At 40.9% G+C, this 21,065-nt stretch overlaps 2 protein-coding genes across 2 annotated transcripts in view; one reads left to right on the plus strand and one right to left on the minus strand.

Annotated features, from left to right (window-relative positions):
- The window catches only part of NPC1 (Niemann-Pick disease, type C1), a 22,740-nt gene extending 9,672 nt beyond the window's left edge, over nt 1-13,068 (plus strand). The window contains exons 10-25 of the mRNA XM_009703825.1: nt 379-479; nt 1,452-1,554; nt 2,521-2,710; nt 3,124-3,306; nt 4,110-4,224; nt 5,049-5,176; nt 5,266-5,406; nt 5,986-6,075; nt 6,189-6,379; nt 7,162-7,277; nt 7,848-7,977; nt 8,379-8,579; nt 9,424-9,655; nt 10,742-10,855; nt 11,622-11,784; nt 12,445-13,068. Of these exons, the coding sequence (XP_009702127.1) occupies nt 379-479; nt 1,452-1,554; nt 2,521-2,710; nt 3,124-3,306; nt 4,110-4,224; nt 5,049-5,176; nt 5,266-5,406; nt 5,986-6,075; nt 6,189-6,379; nt 7,162-7,277; nt 7,848-7,977; nt 8,379-8,579; nt 9,424-9,655; nt 10,742-10,855; nt 11,622-11,784; nt 12,445-12,527 (2,281 nt within the window). The 3' untranslated portion in view covers nt 12,528-13,068. The remainder of the gene's footprint in view (nt 1-378; nt 480-1,451; nt 1,555-2,520; nt 2,711-3,123; nt 3,307-4,109; nt 4,225-5,048; nt 5,177-5,265; nt 5,407-5,985; nt 6,076-6,188; nt 6,380-7,161; nt 7,278-7,847; nt 7,978-8,378; nt 8,580-9,423; nt 9,656-10,741; nt 10,856-11,621; nt 11,785-12,444) is intronic.
- LOC104164487 (chromosome unknown open reading frame, human C18orf8) overlaps nt 12,971-21,065 on the minus strand; it is a gene marked incomplete at its 5' end in the record, with an annotated part of 13,867 nt that continues 5,772 nt past the window's right edge. Inside the window, 14 exons of the mRNA XM_009703826.1 lie at nt 12,971-13,163; nt 13,915-14,140; nt 14,282-14,350; nt 14,436-14,540; nt 14,700-14,777; nt 14,962-15,081; nt 15,760-15,866; nt 16,212-16,340; nt 16,656-16,709; nt 17,119-17,163; nt 18,229-18,340; nt 19,727-19,832; nt 19,942-20,031; nt 20,499-20,602. Of these exons, the coding sequence (XP_009702128.1) occupies nt 13,084-13,163; nt 13,915-14,140; nt 14,282-14,350; nt 14,436-14,540; nt 14,700-14,777; nt 14,962-15,081; nt 15,760-15,866; nt 16,212-16,340; nt 16,656-16,709; nt 17,119-17,163; nt 18,229-18,340; nt 19,727-19,832; nt 19,942-20,031; nt 20,499-20,602 (1,425 nt within the window). The remainder of the gene's footprint in view (nt 13,164-13,914; nt 14,141-14,281; nt 14,351-14,435; nt 14,541-14,699; nt 14,778-14,961; nt 15,082-15,759; nt 15,867-16,211; nt 16,341-16,655; nt 16,710-17,118; nt 17,164-18,228; nt 18,341-19,726; nt 19,833-19,941; nt 20,032-20,498; nt 20,603-21,065) is intronic.

The following is a 21,065-nucleotide window of genomic DNA, read 5'->3' on the forward strand; positions in this document are numbered from 1 at the left end:
CAGGAGTTACATTTTAATCAGGTTTCCAGTTAAGCTTGGTTTGGTGCAGACACTGGCTCTGGTTTACCTTAAACATGTTTCAAACACTTCTGAGACAGAGTTCTGTAACAGAAGACAGTTTCTAAGTGTTCACTTGAGTTTAGAGTTCAGCTGAGTAGAAGTTGCTCCTTGTCTTAGAAACTGTAAGGAACACACCTTTAAAACTGTATTTAAATTCAAAGGAAACATAGCACAAGGGCAAGGTATCACTGGTGGTCTTATCTTGTGTCTCTCTTGATTCTCGGTTATAACACAACAGCTTTTTACTTTTTTTATCCTGTGATGCTGTGCCTCAGTTGACAAGCAGAAGCTAACAATCATTGCTGGTGATCTCTTTAGGGCTCCAGCATCACTGAATGACACAAGCTTGCTTCACGATCCCTGCTTAGGAACATTTGGTGGACCTGTATTTCCATGGCTGGTGTTGGGAGGATATGATGGTAGGTGGCAAAACAGTATTCCAGTTTAAGTCTTGAGAGCACGTAGTTGTGTGCTGTCTTTTTGGCACTGAAGGTGGGCACCTTAAACACCGGTGTTCAAATGCACTCCAGAGAAACTGGAATTTTGTTAAACTTTCAATAAGTGAGGATATTTTAAATAACTTTTCAGTAGATCAGTGCTGAGATTGGAGGCAGACTACTCTGGAAGTGCAAAATGCAAGCAGTCTATTACTGGAACATACTTGTCCTGTTAACAAGTATGCAAATGGTCAGTCTGCTTTCAGCCTGCTAGATGATCTCTAGTTTCTGGAGACTAGGTAAAGACATAAAGTATCTCAAGCTGACACGCTGGGATGTGCATTTATTTTGCTTTTGAGTTAGAATAAGGTATTGTCACTGATCAGACAAAGCAGTTAAGAATAGATCAATGTATTCACTAAGGAAATCCTTCCATAATTATTCTGAAGGCAGATTTTTGTTCAAGAAACTTATTCAATTAAACATAACTTGTTAGATACATCAGACACAAATGTACTAAAAGAGCCTTTGAAGGCGAGCACTTGATTAAACTGTAGGGTTTTTGTACTTGCTTTGAGTAAAATCTGAGTATGCAAGAGGCACAGTGTTTGGGAAACCACATCCTGTTTCTCATTAGATGGCAAGTCATAAGCACTGGTTATATAGTAGCCCCTTGTCTAACCATGTAATAATTGAATGTTAGGGTGCCATGAACATGGTAAATAATGAATAATTACTTTTGAATACAATCTGGAGTGCTTATCAGTTTCTGTTCTTATTTCGGTAGTGTGTTTGAGAACTCAGTGGTGTTAAACAGATTGCATTTAATGGAGGTGTAGGGATGGGATTGCTTTGGACAATACTCATTTTAACTTTATTGTACCTGCCTGTACTGGTACTGCTATCTTGAAGCTCCATTTCATAATGCCTGACAATTTTTTTCCTATCCTATAGATGATAACTATAATAATGCTACAGCTCTTGTTATTACTTTTCCTGTGAACAACTACTACAATGACTCAAGAAAGCTAATGAAAGCCTTGGCATGGGAAAAAGAGTAAGTAGGCTTTCTGTGTTCTGAAATGCATGTTACTTAGAGCAGCTTTAAATGTAGATATATGAAAAACATCTGTACTGTCCTGGAAGTTTCTCAGTATAACTACAGGGATGTTTTGAGAGGCAGAAGAACCAGTTAAGGACAGACTATGCTGGTCATAAGAATTTCACCTTATCTGGCATACTTCGTTTGCTTTGAGGAGATAGGTTCTAGTCTTGTTAGTGACCACCTAGTTCAGTAGTACTTGCTGGTAAGTAACTTTAGAAAGTATTTGTTATATTTTACTTCAGCTAGAATTACATGGGTAGACTCTCCAATCTAGTGGACTGTTAACCACCAGTGGAAAGGTCCAGCATTATCCTGTAATTCTTAAACTTTAATTTTTAGAAACTTCTTCCAGATGAAGCTTTCATCGCCTTCACCATCTTGAAGAGCTGATGTTGGCTTACACAGGCCAACTGCTCTGGCTAACAGTTCAGACAAAAACTACTGTACTAGAAAGTCTGAGACCAAGTGCAAGTATAAGTAGTGTCTACCTGTGTCATAAGCACCTCTTGTCAGTTAGGGGAACTGTAGTAAGGCTAATAAATTGTTCAAGTACTGTAAGCAAGCTGCAGTCATATTTCATGTGTGTACTTCTAGGTCTAGCTCTGAGGAAAATTACACTTACACTTTGAAATAGCTTAAGCTTATGCAAGATATCTGGTTGTCCTCAAACTCTGGAGAGAACATGGAAAGTATTTCAGCATAGTGTATTTCTAGTGCTTGGAGCAGAGTTCTAGGGATGTGTAGCCAGCACCCCTTTCATACAAATGAGGAAGGTCCCTCAAAGTGCTGTCTGGCCACAATGCACTCTTGCACCACACAGATGATTTAAATTTACCTTCAACTGACTTCTTAGTATTTCTAATACAAGATGTTTTATCCTTTAAAGCATGACTGACTTGGTTGTTGGGTTCTTTTTAGGTTTATTACCTTTTTGAAGAACTATGATAATCCAAACTTAACTATATCATTTTCTGCTGAACGGAGTATTGAAGATGAAATCAATCGTGAAAGCAACAGTGATGTTGGCACTGTGTTGATAAGCTATATTGTAATGTTTCTATACATCTCCATAGCTTTGGGACATATCCAGAGCTGTAAAAAACTGCTGGTACGTGTATAGTTCTCACTGCTATAAACACTGAAGCTACAGCTTGCTGACTAGTTTTTCTTACCCTTAAGTGACTTGAATCTTTTTGCAGAATGCTCATATTCAATCTTGTCTTAAAGCATTGAGTCCTCCTTGGGCAGGAGCTAGGGGGAGCATTGTCCTTCTTGTCCTACTTGACAATTCATGTGTGCTTCATAGCCTCAACTAAGTATTTTGACTTGATGTGCAGTTAACTTCAGCTTTAAGGCTTGTAACTTCAAGGCTGGTTGTTTTTTATTTTTAAATATCTGGGTCTTCAAAAGAACCAGCTTTCTACTAACTACACTAAATGTAAGAGGATTGGTTTTACCTTTGCTATAATCCGTCCTCTGTGATGATGCTGGCTTGGTTGACAGTCTTTACAACTTTTTTAGGTGGATTCGAAGATCTCCCTTGGCATTGCAGGCATCCTGATTGTACTGAGCTCAGTGGCATGTTCTATAGGCATTTTCAGCTATTTTGGAATCCCAGTGACGCTGATTGTGATAGAAGTAATCCCCTTCTTGGTGCTGGCTATTGGAGTGGACAACATTTTCATTATAGTCCAGACACTTCAGGTATTTAGTCTTTCATACAGACTCTTCTAAATGTGCCTGTCATCTTTGAAGGCTATTAACTTGGATCAGAAAGTCTTCTGCATTCCAGTGCTGAGCCCAGTCTGAACAGCTCTGGACTCTCACAGAATATCTCGTGATCTTGAAGAGAGCCAAGATTATATGTACATTCCACCTCCACAAAAAAAACTTCAAAATCTCTGCTTTTTCTTACTGCTGGTTGATATCAAGCTCATTTAACATTGTTTCTGGTCCGCATACTGATGATGTACAAATGAATAATATTTTTAACATCCTTCTCTGGTAGTTGTAGAGCTTGACTACTGTTTTGTTCACTTGTAACTTTAGCATATTGTGAGTAGTAATGATGGACTAAACTACATGCTTCAGACCAGGGACTTCTGACACTTAAGTCTTAGTGGGTAGTCGGCTTTCTAATTTGACAGGCCCAATAGCCCACTGAAACTGGCACTGCCTCTGGCAGGTGTGTAGTTTTGGCTGAGGTACTGAACTTAGTACTGTATTCTATGTTAAGCTTGAAGCATGGCACTGCCTCTGGCAGGTGTGTAGTTTTGGCTGAGGTACTGAACTTAGTACCGTATTCTATGTTAAGCTTGAAGCAAGGCAACAGGGGTTGTTTGTGCTGCTTTTGTATTAGGGAATCTCTGCTTTTTTATCTGAGTCATGTTAGTGCAGTGAAAACAATAAAAGATATTTTTGGATGTTTGAAAGGTGTTTTTTTAAGCTATATTAAATCACTTTCTAAATTGTGTGATTCCTAATAATAAATTTTTGCCTTAAAACAGAGAGATGAGCGCCTTCAAGGTGAAACTCTGGATAAACAGATTGGCAGAGTCTTGGGAGATGTGGCACCCAGTATGTTTCTCTCGTCTTTTTCGGAGACTGTGGCATTCTTTCTTGGTAAGACTTCTTTAATATTTGAAGATAAGGGCCTTATCATACCTGCATCTTGCAAGAATAAATGCAGAACTAAAATACCAAATCAAAACAAGAATTTGTAGAGGAAGTTTTAGTTTAGTTGTTCAGTGCTATAATCAAGTTTAACTTGACCTCTGCTGGGGATAGGCATTATAGTACCTGAAGACACTGGCACAGTTAAAAAGACCCAATTCTGATTCTGGCAAGCTCTTCACCTTGAAAAGCTGGAGCTTTTTACTGATTTGTAGTGACTGACAAGTCTAAATTTAACCTTAGTAGTATATCAAATGTCAGGGTGCGCTAACTCCTGTATTGCCTTCAGTCATCTTGCCACTGCTTGGAAAAATGCCCTTCAGAGATGATATTTGAGGTTCACTCTTACAGCATGTGTTACAGGCATAGCTTATGTTGTTATCCTTCAAGTATAAGTTGGCCTTCTTTCATAATGAACTTGTTTACCTGAAGTGTAATTTGCCATTGGTTCAACTTGCAGTGAGTGGCTTAATACTGGAGCAACATCTTGCTTGACAGACTCCTTAACTACCTTCTTATGCAGTCTACACAAGACTAGTAACTTTGGAATTGAGAAACGTTTTAAAGCCAGTTGCTTCTTTGCACAGCCTTAATGCTGTCAAACAGATCAAAGAGCAGTTGTAGCTAGGCTTATATCAGCTGTTTTCTTTACTCTGAAGACGAAGGCTCGTTGTCCTTCTATAAAGCTAGCACTTAAATTGAATATCTGCCTAGAAAATGCTCATGCGTTTCTAACAGAAGGGAGCTTGCTTAAACTGGGTCACTTCCTTCAGGGACACTGTCTACGATGCCAGCGGTTCGCACATTCTCCCTTTTTGCTGGAATGGCTGTGCTCATAGACTTTATTCTTCAAGTCACTTGCTTTGTAAGTCTCCTGGGCTTGGATATTAAGCGTCAAGAGGTGAGTATAAATTTACCTGTAACTGCAGTGTAATTGGGATGGCATCTTCTGAAGAACTGTACTAAACCTGGCATTTAATCCATTTTCAGAGGAATAGACTGGATATTCTGTGTTGCATCAAAAGCAGTGAAGAAACGAGTGGAGTCCAGCGTTCTGAGAGCATCTTATTTCTGTTCTTCAAAAATCTGTATTCTCCATGCCTGCTTAAGGATTGGATGAGACCAATAGTGGTATGTATACTGTGTTCAAAGTAAGCAGTTGTCTAAACTTGAGCAAAAGTGTAATGAGTCTGAAGGTGTAAATACTGAAGGAAAAATCTTCAACACAATGAAACAAATGAAGCTTCTAGTATTTTTCGCTTTCAGGATTAGTATCGGAATGAGCTTTGTAACTGCAAGAGTATTTCTAGTAAATAGAGGCTTGACCTTGAATTGTCCGAAGCCCAGAATTAAGAGTTGCATTACTGACAATCAGATCACTTTAGGTGTATGCTAAAAATCGGCACATGTTGGCTCCTGCACTGCTTTAATCTCGAGTGTTGCTGAATCCGTGATTCAGTTTGAGGTTACTGGGCTTACTTACAGAAGGTGTTTGTCATATCTTTCACTGCTGCCTTCTAAGTACAGATTTTCCCTCGTGGCTCCAAAGGGAACTCTGAGCAACTAGGTTTTACTGCCACTGTTGTACTAAGCCTGGGTAGCATACTTAAACTAGAGTCTCTTTGCATGGTTCCTGTTAACTTAGTAAATTACTTCTGGTGCTTGTTGTTCCTGTACAGTTCTCGCTTCCATGAATTTGCTTTTTTGCAGGTGGCAGTGTTTGTGGGAGTTCTGTCATTCAGTACAGCAGTTATGCATAATGTAGAGATTGGACTGGATCAGTCTCTCTCAATGCCAGATGTAAGTCTTAACATCATGTTGCTCTTCAGCAATTTGCGGCTGAATTAACACCTTGATATCTTGTTGTGCTGCCTCAATATTATGTCATAGTAACTCAAAACTTTCCCTTTAAGGACTCCTATGTAATAGATTACTTCAGCCAAGTCAACAAGTACTTGCATACCGGTCCTCCTGTCTACTTTGTCCTAGAAGAAGGGCACAACTACACCTCTTTGGAAGGGCAGAACATGGTGTGTGGTGGAATGGGATGTAATAATGATTCACTTGTCCAGCAAGTCTTCAATGCTGCAGAAATTGGTAGCTAGTAAGTCTTTCATGCTTTTCTCTGCACAGTCACGTGGAAGAGCTGTAGCTGACCAGTATGTCCTCTTAATTTAGTTGAGGCTCAGCTGTTGGTCGTGCAACTGACACTATCGTACTTGCTTTATACTGTCATTTTGGGAGGAGGAGGAAGGGAAGAAGCTGTGGCAATCTCCTAGAATGAGGATAAAACTGTCTGGACTGGTGGGATATACTGATGTACGGGGGTTTGGAAAAGGGGCTTGATCCTTCAAGGAATCTGAGAACCGGTAGTAAGGAAAACTCACGAAAACCTCTCAGTATGGGTAAGCTCTCCTAGAAAATTACTTGCATGCTCATCTTCTGAATCTGGTGGATAAACTAGCCTAGCCTAGCAAGGCTAACCAGGGATTGTATCTGGAGTTCAATAGCCAACAACTGAAGAAAGTCTCTTCCTGATTCCTTCCACTGTAGTTCTGTGGTTTTACTTCAGCCTAACTGAAGGAGGAGCTTTGCTTGAAAACTGAGGCAATGGTATCTGGAATAGGATGGGGCATAGAGCGCACAGGGGAATGGCAAGCTGAGCTTGGCAGTGGAACTTGAATGCAAGGGAGATGCTCCTGCTGTTTGCTAGCTGCAGTGTTACGAGCAAGACTGGCTCTTGGGTGGGGTACTGGAGCAGGGGACTAAGTAGCTTGGACCAGAATGAGTTGATGGGGCGTAAGTCAGCACTAGAGAGATCAAGGGATGTGTTCTGGAACGAAACATAAAATTACTGATGATGGATGTGTTACGTTATTTTATTAGCACGAGGATAGGCTATGCCCCATCATCCTGGATTGATGACTACTTTGACTGGGTGAAGCCACAGTCATCCTGTTGCAGAGTCTACAATACCACTGGACAGTTTTGCAATGCTTCAGGTATTAGCATCCAGCTTGTTGCAAGGGGATTAGCTTGGTTTATAAGTTTCACAGCCAAAACATTTTTGCATGGTATGAGTCAGGTGAATAGCTTTTCTTACTGTGAGCAGGCACCTCTTGAGTTGCCCTCTAATTTGTTTGGACTGCTGTTTGAGTGAGCTTAAATATTCTGCCTGAATGCTGCAGGTTGAAGACAGCCTACCTAGACAGCCAATGTAATGACTATTCAAAAAATAACTTGTTACAAAAATTTTGATCCTTCTGGTTTCATTAGAGCACACAAACTTGGTGCTGTTCTTGTTTGGATCCTTCAGTTTGGTATAATTCTCATCAGGTCTAACGTAGATAGTGCACAAGTAACTGAGGTCTCTGGTAGCTCTTGCCTCAGTAGTAATAAATAAAAATAAAGGACTACAAATTTTATACTGAATTTCAGGGCCGATCAGTTATTTCATCAGTGGAAATGCTTTTAATGGAATTGTATCCTGTAGTATTGCAAGTCAGAAGTTTCTAGTGTTATGACAGAGCGCACTTGATCCTGTAGCTGACCTTCTTCCTGTATCTCTTCAGTCACCGATCCATCCTGCACTCGTTGTCGACCACTAACTCAAGAAGGCAAGCAGAGACCGCAGGGCAAAGACTTCATGACATTTTTACCAATGTTCCTATCGGACAACCCTAATCCAAAATGTGGCAAAGGGTAAGAGCCCTATTCTATATATCTTGCTTAGACCGGTGTGTCAAACATACTTGCTCTGGAAGTGTGAATCTTTTATGTCTGCAAGGTTGGATACCTAATGTCCTTCTAAAAGGCATACAAAGGTTGAAGTCTCACCTGTTCTGTAGTATTTTCTGAAACAAAACTGGGAAAACAGATGCATCATCAACTAAATTGTACAGGGGAAAGCTGCTGTTCCAAGAGAAACAACTTCTGTAGTTAGTCTGTTCTAGTATATCCTGTGCGATCTTCGAATGTATTGCACTCTGAAGCTTTTATCAGTTTTGGAAACCGTTGGGAACAAGATGATAAGTTACAAAAGCTAATAAATTTGAATGGTGCTCACTGACATTGACATCTAAAATGTTACTATGTTTATACAGAGGACATGCTGCATATAGCTCTGCTGTCAACTTCATAAACAACAAATCTGATGTTGGAGCTACGTATTTTATGACTTACCATACTGTACTGAAAACATCATCTGATTTTATTGATGCTATGAAGAAAGCTCGGATTATAGCAGATAACATTACTGAAACCATGGGCATCAAAGAGAAGAACTACCGGGTGTTTCCTTACAGGTATGCTTAGATCTTTCTTGTCTTGGTGACAAATACTCAACTCGAGCAACTGAGAAAAGGGGCTGGCTATAATCACATCTTAGACTTGAGTTTGGTCTAGTAACAGGTAATGCAGAGATTCTGGAATTTTTAGTAAAACCACAAAAATACAACTTACATCTGCAGCATGAACTTCTCTCTACTGTGGTTGATAACTACAAGAAACCTGTCCTTCACTACAAAGGCAGCTCTGGCTTCAGCTCGGGCACTTCCTAGCTTTCATAGTAGGGTTTAAGAGTTCTAACTTCAGCAGATATGTTGAGCTGGGTAGTCGCAAACTGTGACTTCAGTTATTTAAACCTAAAGGAAAGGCAGCAGTGATGTCAAGTACTGCTTAGCTAATGCTTGCATGATTAACATATTAAAGGCTCTGTATAAGAGTACCACAAGGAAATTGAGTTGGAATTGGGATCTGTACAGCTGAAATACTGATTTCTTTGCTTCAAAGAACTCTATCCATCCTTCTGGTCTCGCTGCCTAATGAGTCGGTTCAGACCCTTCGCAGTAGTTCCTGCGGATACCACAACTGATCTGAGGAACTACCTTCTGGCAACTACTGTAGCTGCTTATATTGCAGTGCGGGAATTACCCTGACTTCCAGATGCAGCCTTTATTTGAAGTGTTAGTGAAGAGTTGTCACGTAACAGCCAGTGTTCCGCAGGAGTCATTCCACTGATGGTAGGAAGCCAGTTCCTGTTGGTGACCTCTATAAGGAGGGAGCTACTTTATCCTTAGCACAGGAGCTAACCTAATATTGTCATGTAACAAGGAAGATGGCTGACTACACCTTCTCTTCTTTCCACAGTGTGTTTTATGTCTTCTACGAACAATACTTGACAATTGTGCATGATGCTATCTTCAACCTCTGCATCTCCTTGGGATCAATATTTTTGGTGACAACTGTGCTGCTTGGTTTTGAAGTATGGGCGGCTATTGTGGTTTCAATAACTATTGCTATGATAATCATCAACATGTTTGGAGTGATGTGGCTCTGGGGCATCAGCTTGAATGCGGTTTCATTAGTAAATCTCGTCATGGTAAGTTAACAAGACATGCTTCTGTTTCTAAGTCTTGAACAGTTCTATGTCTTGTGTGTATATATATTCATGATAGTGACTAGTATTTTCTACTGAACTTTGACAGGCATTTGAACAGTAGTGGAACTTTCCTAATACATCTAGGTGGCGTGTAGGAAAGAGGTTTATTCTGACAACTAGTCCTAGTACTGATAAGATGCAGCAATTGAACTGTAAGCTATACTGCGTCAGGCAGTGCTCTCCTCTCTTCTGCAGCAACAGTTGTATTGCTGCTATATGGGGTAGGTGGTGGTGCACGGCAACGGAGGGTGATCGAGCCAGAGGTGAGGATGCATAGGTTAGTGTTAAGGCTTCTGCTGTACTTCTGTTCTGTAGGGTAGATCTGTGATGCGCTAGCACCAGTATTGTTCCTGCATAAACAGGGATGAAACCACTTGGGCAGAGTGCCTTGGTGAAACACTCCAGAACTTAGTTACTAATAGCTGAGTGCTGGAGCTGTGGCTTCCCGTGCTCTCTCGAGATTTGTGGCAGACCTGAGAGTTATGAGAGAGTAACCTGTTGCCCCATGTTACAACTAGGCACGTGTTCACACAAGTCTGCCTGCTAGGTATCAGTTTAAGATTTGCCAACTGTTCAGTCGGTGTTGTAAATAACTACTTAATCAGCTGAACTTTTATGGTATCAAATCAGCATGTGTATTCAGTGTTACTCTAAAGCAATGTTATTGCAGCTAATATCTGTAAACTGACTTTAGTGTTCAGTGCTTACTGCATGCACTGTATTGAAGCCAGCTTTCTTCAACATCAAGAAACTTTTGTCCTCCAAAATGATCTCATGTTCTGATTTCTGTTTAATAGATTAATTGTCCATTACTAAATGACTGCAGGTACTGTATGGCGTTTTACCACCAACGGCCTCTACAGAGCAAGTAACACTGACCTTGTAACTTCCAATGACGTTTTAACCCTGGGAACTGGGCACAGCTGCTAGCACCTTTCTAGCCTGTCTAGAGTTCTAAGCAGAGACCTTACCATCAAAGTGTTCATCTAAACGATGTCCTCATGTGCGTTTCTTTCCACTCTCTAGAGTTGTGGTATTGCTGTGGAATTCTGCAGTCACGTGACAAGAGCGTTCACTGTTAGCACTAAGGGCAGTAGAGTAGAGCGTGCAGAAGAAGCTCTGTCTCACATGGGCAGTTCCGTAAGTACCTGCTGTATGGGGGGGAACTGAGTAGCCAAGTTACGACTTTACAGACTGTGCCAAGATCCTTTCAGCATAAGGATGGCCTTGCCTTTTCTTTTTGGAATATTTGAAACTCTTAAAAGGTCAGCCTAGGCTTCTACTAGTAATAAGAGTGACCAAGACTCCAATTTTTAATCTGATATTACTACTACCTAATAGAGAACAGAGCTAAAAGCTTTAGCTGAACTAGCAATTTGGATTAACCTTGAATTGTCCCATGGAATTTTAAGTGCTTCTATCTTCCAAATACTTAAGAGGTGACTAGGAAAGTCACCTTATTCTGAATATGGGATGCAATTGGAGCTTGGGGAATGCAAGCAAGGCTCAGTATTTAGGCAGTAGTGTCATGTCACTTAGTCTAAGATAAGTGACCTGGATGGGGTTGGAATAGACTGTTCTGGTGAGGCAGGTAAGGAACTTCACTGGAATGTGAGTTACTTCAGAGTGGCTTTCTGGATGTGCCTGAAGGAAAACTTAAACTAGGAGGCTGTACAGATTAGAGTGGATTTTTAATCACACTGAGTCTGCCCTGTGGTGTCACTTTCTTAGTGGGACCAGGAAGTTGAACTCTTCTCCTGAGCTGGTCTTGGTTCTACAGACTAACACGGAAAGAGGTGTACTGCATATAGGAGCCTCAAATTAGATAAGAATTTTAGCAAATGTTAAGTACTTAAATGGATTACATAAAACTCTACTTATCACTTGAACACTTCTTTATTGACAGGTTTTCAGTGGTATCACACTGACCAAATTTGGAGGAATTGTAGTACTGGCTTTTTCCAAATCTCAGATCTTCAAGATATTCTACTTCAGGATGTATCTAGCTATGGTTCTGCTAGGAGCAACACATGGACTAGTATTTCTTCCCGTTCTGCTTAGTTACATAGGTAAGATGTGACAGTCTGCGCTCAAACACACGTTGGACAAGAAGAGCTAGCTACCTGTGGGCACTTTCTCTCCATTAAATAGAAAGGATTGTGAAGATAAAAAGCAGCGCTTGAATGTGCCTCTCTGTCAGTCCAGTAGCCGATCTGTTGGAAAGCCGAGGCTGACTGGCGGCAGCACGAGCTCGCTGTCACAGCCACGCTGAACTAAGGGAACCACAGCCTGCCGTGTCTGCCTGCGCTGGGCTGCTCCTCAGGGAGGTGACGGCCTTGGCCCCAACACAGAGCAGCACGACGGATGTCTCTAAAGCTGGGGACAGGGTGGTGGGTGGAAGCTGCGAACCTGCTGTGGGACGCTGTTCCTGTGTTTGCAGAAGCAATCTTGCTTTGCAGTAAGGCTGGTCCCAACACTGTCCTCTGGAATTGAGAAATTCATGCATATAGTGTAGTGCTTAAAAGTAGACTTAACTGAGCCTTACTTAAGGGGGTTAAGACTGACGGGGATTGCTGCTGCTGCCAGCTATTAACAGCTGAGCAGAAGCATGTTTCTGAAGTCTCATTGGTGTTAAGCTGGACCTAAACAATTAAGATTATGCATGTTTCTTTATGGCTGCCTGATCTACTGTAATGTTGAGACTGGAATAACTGTTTTCTCTCACTCAGGTCCATCAGTAAATAAAGCTAAAACTCGTGCTGCACAAGAAAGGACCAGAGGTACGGAACGGGAGAGACTCCTCTACTTTTAGTTTTTAACAGTGTTCAGTGGACTCCGTGAACTGTGGCTTAGGCCCAGCATTTCTTAAGAACGGAAGCGCAGCAATGTTCAATGACTATCACACTGTAACCACCACTGACTTGACTCCTGCACAGATTCAACTAGAAGATAGCAGCTGCAGCTTTGGACATAGCTTTAAACTCAGGAAATGCTACGTGTGGCTCGTGTAACAGTATTACTAAAACTAGATGTGTTAACAAGGTTACTAAAACACTTCTGTTTTCAAGAGGTTGCATCTTTTTCTTCTAGAAACCTAAACCAGCTGTATTGCGAGTTGAATAGCTTGTCAATGAAACTGAGGTGACGTGTATGAGAATGGACTGCTAAACCACTGACACTAATTTTAAATGCAGGTCAATGCAATTTTTGTCTCTATTTTTAGGGGGAAGCCATCACAAGTTGTAATATTTTTAGTACTATTTGCCAAAATGTCTTGTATATACTTTATTATAAAATAGCAATTTTGTAGTTCAAAAATCTACTTCAATGCAATAAATTAAGTTTATACATTTTGGTGGAAGAGTCTTTCAGAACGTTGTGGGCTTCATAAGAGCTTGTTCTCCAAAAACTTGTTTGAAGAAGGTGACATGTTCTTCACAGTGCTCACCTAATGGAGGGGCAAAACAAAAGTTAACGTTAATTTTAAAACTTAGAAACTGAGAAGCAAGATGGTGTAATTTCACTTACCTCAGTTTCTAAGTACTAATTATCTTTAGTGCCTTTGGGTAAAGGAGTTTTAAGAACTTTAAAGCAGTGGAATACTGAGGTGTCTCTAGTCCCGTGACGAGCGTTCCTGTGGTGAAGGAGATGTTTGATCTAGTTCCTGTATCTAAGCAGCAGATTCATATCTATGGGAGCTCTCTACTGTCAAGACAGGAGATCTTGGAGTGGGACTGTGTGCCTGCAGACTGTCTGGTGACTATCAACATGGTGCTGGTGCAAGCAGTTTAAAGTAAGAGGTAGTGTTGTATAGAGATATATATAGGCCTCGAATTTGTGTGATCTGTGGAAACACACAACTGACCTCAAAGGTTTCCTGACCCAGTTTCTGACTTCAGGCGAAAGCATTAATTGGAGATAATGGCTCTGCTAAACTAAGCAGTGCAAGCAACTGCAAGCCAAACAGGTTGGCTTAATCGGCAAGTTCCTCTTTGGCTCAGTCTCTTTACTCCTGGGTGTGGGATGCAAAGGGGTAAGACAAGTTAACTTTGGAACTATGTTTAAAGGTAAAGCTAAAATACAGCCCAAAATGCACCAAGAGTTCCATCTTTAGTATGGTCTCAACTGGACTGGAAGTGAAATAAGACTTAGTTCTGTTTGCACCACTGAGTATCTTGCTCTAACTGCTTATTGCTTACCTGGTGTGAAACTAGGGTTTCCTCGTAACCGCTGATTTCTTTGTTCAAAGAATCGGAATATAGTATAGAAAAGCATGTCGTCTTCGGCTTGCTTTGCCGCATCCAGGAATTTGCGGGCTGAAATGCTGTCGTGTCCTCCAATCCCCCTGATGAATCTCAAGGCAGCCAAAACTTGGTGTTTGGACAACAGAACTTCCACTATTTCATCATTTGCTGTGGAAAGTCTCTGTGAAGTCAATCACAGCTGTAAGACTCTGCTTTAACGAATGACTGAGATGCTAGCTAGGCACTTCACTTTGGTCAGGTAAGCTGTTTGACAGGTCTAACCCCCGTGGGACAGGGAGTTACTAACGTCTGAAATGCTTACTTTTAACATATCCAGAGAGAGCTGATGTGCAGGAGGGTAAATGCTTTCCAGGGACAGCAACAGACAAGCCTAGGGCAAAAGCAGAAATAACCTTAAAATTCTGAAGCCTTCTCAGCTCCATCACTGGCTTATTGAAGCAGCTTGTCTTACGTACCAAAGGCTTTGAGTCACTGAGCACGTGGTACTGCAGAAACTGATGGAGCATGTAGAACAAGTTGTGTTGAACAAGGGTTTTGATGACCAGCTCGTACAAGTAGTGCTGTGAATGCAGGAAGAAGACCAAAGGTATGTCTCGATACCAGTTTTTACAATCTACCAGGTAATATTGTATAGGGCTCGGGCATGTGACCAAGACTGGCCTGAAGCTCCATGTAATTTCATGGAGTGAGCTGATGTACTTGGTGTGTAAGTACTTTACCTGGACTGCAATCTGGAACTGGTTTAGAGAGCGAATGTATTCCATCAAGACTGCTATAGTGAACTTGTGAGGTGCTTCCTGGACAAGAAAAAAAAGTGTTAGGTGGAACTTGCATAGCTTCCCCTGTTAATGGTAACCCTGTAAGAATGGGCATCAAAATACCCTCATCCTGACAAAAAGCCTTCTGCAGGCTCGGTCAAGCAGTCAATTTAAGTTTGCTGCTCTGAGACAGCTGCCAAACTAGCACTGAAAATTAACTTACCTTTTTCTCTGTAAATACAGATAAAACGTGTGTGTACATGTCAGACTGGTCAATAACTGCTTGAGTGCGGACTGGACGTTTCAGGAGTGGATTACTTCTACTCAGGCCTGCTTCTACCACCTACAAGAAGAAAGCCTTTTTAAAAGAAAACTGTAGTGTTGTAGTACAGTTTAGGTCGGTCTCATCTGTACAGAGACTGTTTTCCACTGGGAACGTAACTAAACATGTTTCCTTACTGAGCAAATTCACATCCGTGATCATGTTCTACTGGCTGTGTTCTGTTCAGTGTGGGCTTTTGTATTCAATTTAAAACTGCTTTTAAAAGTTACATAAATGTAGCTGCTATTATATGCCTCAAAGCCAGGCGATGAATTAAATCTACTCTGATGCAGGCCCTCAGCTTTAGGAGTATCTTTTAGTACGTGGCTGTACCATGCGAGTTAGTGCTTGAACCTGGTATTTCAATGGAAGTAATTCAGGACTGCATCTGGTGTACAGCAGTATAGCATGCCATGAAATCAGTGGTCTGGAAACTATTTTAATAGTTACAGATTCCAAGTTGCTTTTTGAGTTTCTACCCTCTTTCTGCTTTCAAGCGCTGGGGTATGTTACTTGTCAGGCTGGAGATGAGCTACGCAGCATCTGCCACAACAGAGTGCTAAGTCGGGGTCTTGGTGCACCCTGCAGGCAGCCAGGACCTTGGGGCTAAGCGGAAAAGAGCATGCCTTCACCATGAGCTGACCCAAAATGCACACAGGATGATGCTGTCTCTAAGCTGCTGTAGCTAATGGGGTTTACCATAGTATAGCTTTGCTCAGCTTCCAAGTACTTCTTATATTCGTGGTTCAGTTTGTCAAAAACAGTTGCAATCACAGACAGTGATCCCCTTTCTGGCTCACTGAGCACTGGAAAGATAAAAAGAAAGAGCAACTATGAGGAGAAATAACCAGGGGCTTTAATGTTGCCTTTTTCAAAAGGTAAGCTCTACTCTAAACTTGATTCTAAACTTTAAAGAAACACTTTGTCATGTCAGATGTATTTTAACTAAAGGGGGGGGGGAGTTGAATTCTTTCATGTTGTTAAATAATTCCTTTAGAATGGTGACTGAGGGTAGTCTAGAGAAATGACATTTTACAGGACCAAGCTAGCTCCAGGGGTAACATCAAATCTAAGAGCAGCCTAGCTAACTTGTGTATTTATGAACAAGCAGTGTTGTACTTCCAAGATACAGACAAAGCACTTGAACTTACTTTGAGAGCACACAGACAGGATAACCATTTTGCATTCTTTCCTTTGGAGAAGGAAATCCATTAGTTTTCCTTTATCTAGCAAGAGGTTAACTACAGGTTCAAGTTTCACTTGAAGACTCCAGAGGTAACCTTGATTTGAAGGAGTAAAACAAAGTGAATCGCCTTAGATGTCTAGGCTATACCATATACCTTTTCCACCTTTGAAATGAGAACACATCTAGATTACAATTTATTTGCCTTCCTGTGTATGGTTTTAGAGCAGCAATACCCCTGAAAAGTTGTAGTAAAGATGGGGGCGGTCATCCTCAGTTATCACTACCAAGAGTAGTCACCTTACTAGGTATATCAGCTTAGTCACTTTGTTTTAAGCTGCTTTGTGCACTGAGGGTATAAACTCGCCCCCCTTCAATACCGAGTGTAGTAATCAAACAGGTCACCACTTACCTTCACTTGCACTGATGATGATATCAGGTTGAAAGACAATCCAGGAAGAAGAATCTAAATGTTAAAGTTCTAACACCTGTATTAACATACTAATTCTAAACTGTTGCTACTAAATTCACATTACTGTACTGAAGGCAGATCCCATTAACATGCTTTCATTTACTGTCACCTTTTCTTGTAAGGTCTTGAACCATATTCTTGGCATTATATCTTTAATTTCATGCTGTACCTATTCAGTAGTTTCAGACATGTATCTCAAATGACCAAGAAATGTGGTATTGTATTATACTAATTTCCATATTGACACATCTATGAAAGCACTGCAGTCTCTTAGGCAGCGTATGATTTTGTCTTGAAGTAAATATGCAGAAAAAGCTAAAACTGGACAAATGCTGGCTTCTTCCATGCTTGGTACACAGACTGAGGCTTCAGTGGGACTCTTACACTTGTATTTAAAGGATACAGAGTTTACATGGAACAGGAGACTGACTGGTCACAGAGGCTGGACCTGCAGGAAAAAATAACATCAGGTGAAGAACAGTAGCACTGTGGCAGCTCTTGTACACTAACAAAATACAAACTACGGTCTTACACTGAAAAGGCAAGTATGGATTGTAACATGTTTAGCAGTCCTACAGCATGCAGGCAAAAAAGATATACCCACCTGTGTAGCCAGATCATCTACAAAGAAAATCTGAGATGTCAAACAAATTCTTCAAAACATGACTGTTTTGCTTTTCAGCCCAGTGAAATTATGCTTGCAGCAGTGTTCCATCTCTGGTACTGTAATTCTAAATACATACACTCCATTTGCTGTATTTATACGCAATCACTTCAGTTTCTTAAAAAAGAAGACTGGTTTGTACTTTCTGATCCTAATCTTTGTTAGTCTAAACCTCCACCTGCAGATTTATCAGTCATACTTGCTATTAGTGACTTCAAAATTCAAATGTTAAAGAGCTTTTAAGGTGCAATAATTCCTATAGCAGCATCTCTCTCTTCTACAGAGAACCACACTGCTTTGCCATATACTAGTGGAACTATTTCTAGCTGCTTCCAGCTTGAGGGTAAGTATCTGCCTACACTTCCAGGACAGGAGAACGGAAAGATAATCCAAGAAGAAGAATCTAAGTGCATTGCTTCTAAACTTGCTTCTAAGCTTGGATTGTCTCTCAGCCTCTTTACGTGACTTAGGAAGTTAAATAGTCATGACTTAAGCCAGAAAAGCATGAAGTGCTTTTCACTACACACAAGCTTTTATGCTGTAGCAAAAAAAACCCCCAGCCACCCACCAAACGAAACCCCAGCAACTTCAAAATGTAAAAGCACGGTGCTATGGGAAGGATGCACCTTAAATGGCAACTCTAACTCTTCTGTAGTAGGCTCAAGTTTGGCACACAGATTTATGCTCAGTTCCTTCTTACCTTCTTTCCTCCCTCACCCTCTCCTAAATACATGTAATAGAAATGTTAGTAACCAGCATCCTAAAAACTGAAGCACTCTTGTATGCCAGCTGTCACATTTAGATAATCTTGATAACCATGTTAGGATATTTATTATATTGTAGTTCTACCTGCTACAGGTATTTGATAGGGTTGTATTGATCGAGGCGGAAGTACAAATTGATGGATGGTAGCAGACCCATCAAATTCTCCTTTTAGCTTGATGTCAAATATAACTGAAGTCTGCAATTGAAAAGAAGAAATTAATTAGTATTTGCACATGTGAACTACCACCCATTTACATGTGTTCAGGCTGCTTTTCACATTTCCATCTTGTGTTCTCCATTAGAATCACAGAACGGTTTGGGGTGGAAGAGATGTACCGTGGGCAGGGACACCTTCCACCAGACCAGGTTGCTCACAGCCCCATCCAACCTGGCCTTGAACACTCCCAGGGATGGGGCAGCCACAGCTTCTCTGGGCAACCTCTGCCACTGCCTCACCACCCTCACCGGGAAGAATTTCTTCCCTGTATCCCATCTACATCTTCCCTCCCTCAGTTTAAAACCACTGCCCCTTGAACTGTCACTACAGGCCCTGCTAGAAAGTCTTGCTCGCTCTGTCTTGCACATCCCCTTTGACATGAATCTCTTCTAAGCCACTGCTTAGTTATGGATGCTTGAAACTGTGAGGAAAATTCTGCATCTTCCTATGATATCCCCATCCCCAAGGAACAAGACCCTTCAGTCTTGTTCAACTCAGTCACTAACACTTCTACCCCATATGGACCACATTCTTAGCCTTGCACAGTGGAAATATTAGCTTCACTTTCAGTGCCAGTGAAACATACCCAGAATGGAAGTGATCTAACCTCTTCAGTCTGATTTTGTTTTCTGTGTTTATATAGGCACGCTTATAGCTTGACCAAAATTCTGGAGAATAAGTGCTCTGGGTTAAATGCTAATGTGTAGAATTAACGTGACTTGTAACTGAAACATCAACTAATCATCAAAATGAGATTATGTGCCCCAGCTCTTGAAGCTGCTCAAGAGAAGATAATACAAGAAGCCAAAGCCTTTTTCCACCAGTGAAGAGCAAAGCACCACTTTAGCTTTATCACTGACCAAGCCTTGCTACTGAGGCTACAGCCAAGCAAGTTTTACCTATGCTACAATATGCATAAGGTCGTTTGTGCAGATCTGGGCCTTCAAACTAAGGCATGTAAATTTGTGTCATAGAAACTCATCATTCAAATGTTTGTGATATGAGAAGTTCCCAGGATTAATAACTTAGTATCCTGTTTAACTCTGCCTCTTTGAATAACGCCTTAAAAGCCTACACAGTGCAGCAGCACAGTATCATAGGAAATTAACATGGAGGAAAAGAAAAAAAGTATATGAAAAAAAACAGGCATTAGCAACAGCCCTGAACAAATGTTAGTCCAACAAGGCAAAAGGGTAACTTTGACTCTCTTATACCATTATGGGTTTGTTCCTGCAAATACTCTGGCTTTTGGTAAAGCTAAGCACATGCAAAAGTATTTTCCAGAGCTAACAGGCACTGTTATTAAAATCTGCCTGTAACTTTTAAAAGTTAAGGCACCACATAATACAAATAAATAAATCAGACCTCAGTATCCTGATGATGTACTACCACCAAGTTATCCACAACATTCAGTGCAAACTTTCCGGTTCTGTTCAGCTTTAAAATATGTGTCTTCTTACAGGAGCCCTCTCTATGGAAACGGAGATGAGAACTGGTCAGTAAGCCTGTTTAAACTAGAAAAGCAGATGTCTCTCACACAGACGTGAATTGCCCCTAGTGTTCTTTCATTCTGCTCTTACCTGGGTAAATGATAGAGGACTACTTCTGCTCCTGTACTATTGGAAGTCCTTGAGTGATGCCTCAAATAGAGAACATAAAGCTGCCCATATCTAACAAGACAACAGGATTAAAGCATTATTTTCAAGTAAGAGCTCTACCAGTCTGTTAGAGCTATCCTAAAAGAAGATATGAGATTACCAAAGTCAGGTAATCAATTACTCAAAAGTGAAAGACTAAAACAGCACCTCCTAAATCACAATGCACAGCCTATACTCATTAAAATTAGGCATCTACAAACAAGTATGTTTCATTTTTGAACTGGTATGTTGATATTCTTAAAGTTTCTGTACTAATCAAGAACAATTTCATGTAAGACTTCTCATTTTGCTTCCCCCTCCACACCTTGCCCCGAGAGAGTTGTTTAGATGCTTTGTCCAAGGCAGTAACTGAAGCACTTTAAAGCAGCAGTACTGCTAAAACAAGAAGCAAGTGCAACCATGTTACTGTCCTTGTCTTCTCTCAGCATCCCCAAACTGTCATACTTTTCCAAGAAAGGCTTGATTAGTTAGATACATACATTGTGGCCATAGCAATATCTCTTTCAGAAAGGCTGAGTTTGGACGACTTGGGTGCTGCAGGTAGCTCAATTTCAAATTTTGATAGTTTTGACATTGTTCCACTCTGTTAAAGAGCAACAACAAAAAAACCAAACCCATTGTTAAGACATCAAACAGAAAGGTCTCACGCAACCTTTACTCAAATGCCGTATCAACAGCACCCCCATGGGACACAGAATAGTGACAGCCAAAAACAAAAGTTTTGACACTTTTTTCCCCCTAAAAAAACCCCAACCAAACCGGTGTGTGATTCTAAACACATGCTTCTGCTATTATAATTTTAGCAGCTTTATCATCTTGATTTTATAACATCAGCTTCATCTAGAAAAACATTTCAATTTTAATTAAGTCAAGAGAAATTGGTATGCAAATCCCATTTACAATTGGCCTGGAGATCGCAAACAGCAGTTCTCCTAACTGCCTTTCTCTCTTTCAGCAAAGTATATGCTCCAACTCTTAAATAACTGCTTACTGGGAAGGGGGAAGTATCAGTACCTCCTACCAGTCAGAGTCTCCTTTTGTTCCTG

Source organism: Cariama cristata, unplaced genomic scaffold (assembly GCF_000690535.1).
Source record: "Cariama cristata isolate BGI_N322 unplaced genomic scaffold, ASM69053v1 scaffold6257, whole genome shotgun sequence".
In the NCBI taxonomy this organism is placed as follows: Eukaryota; Metazoa; Chordata; class Aves; order Cariamiformes; family Cariamidae; genus Cariama; species Cariama cristata.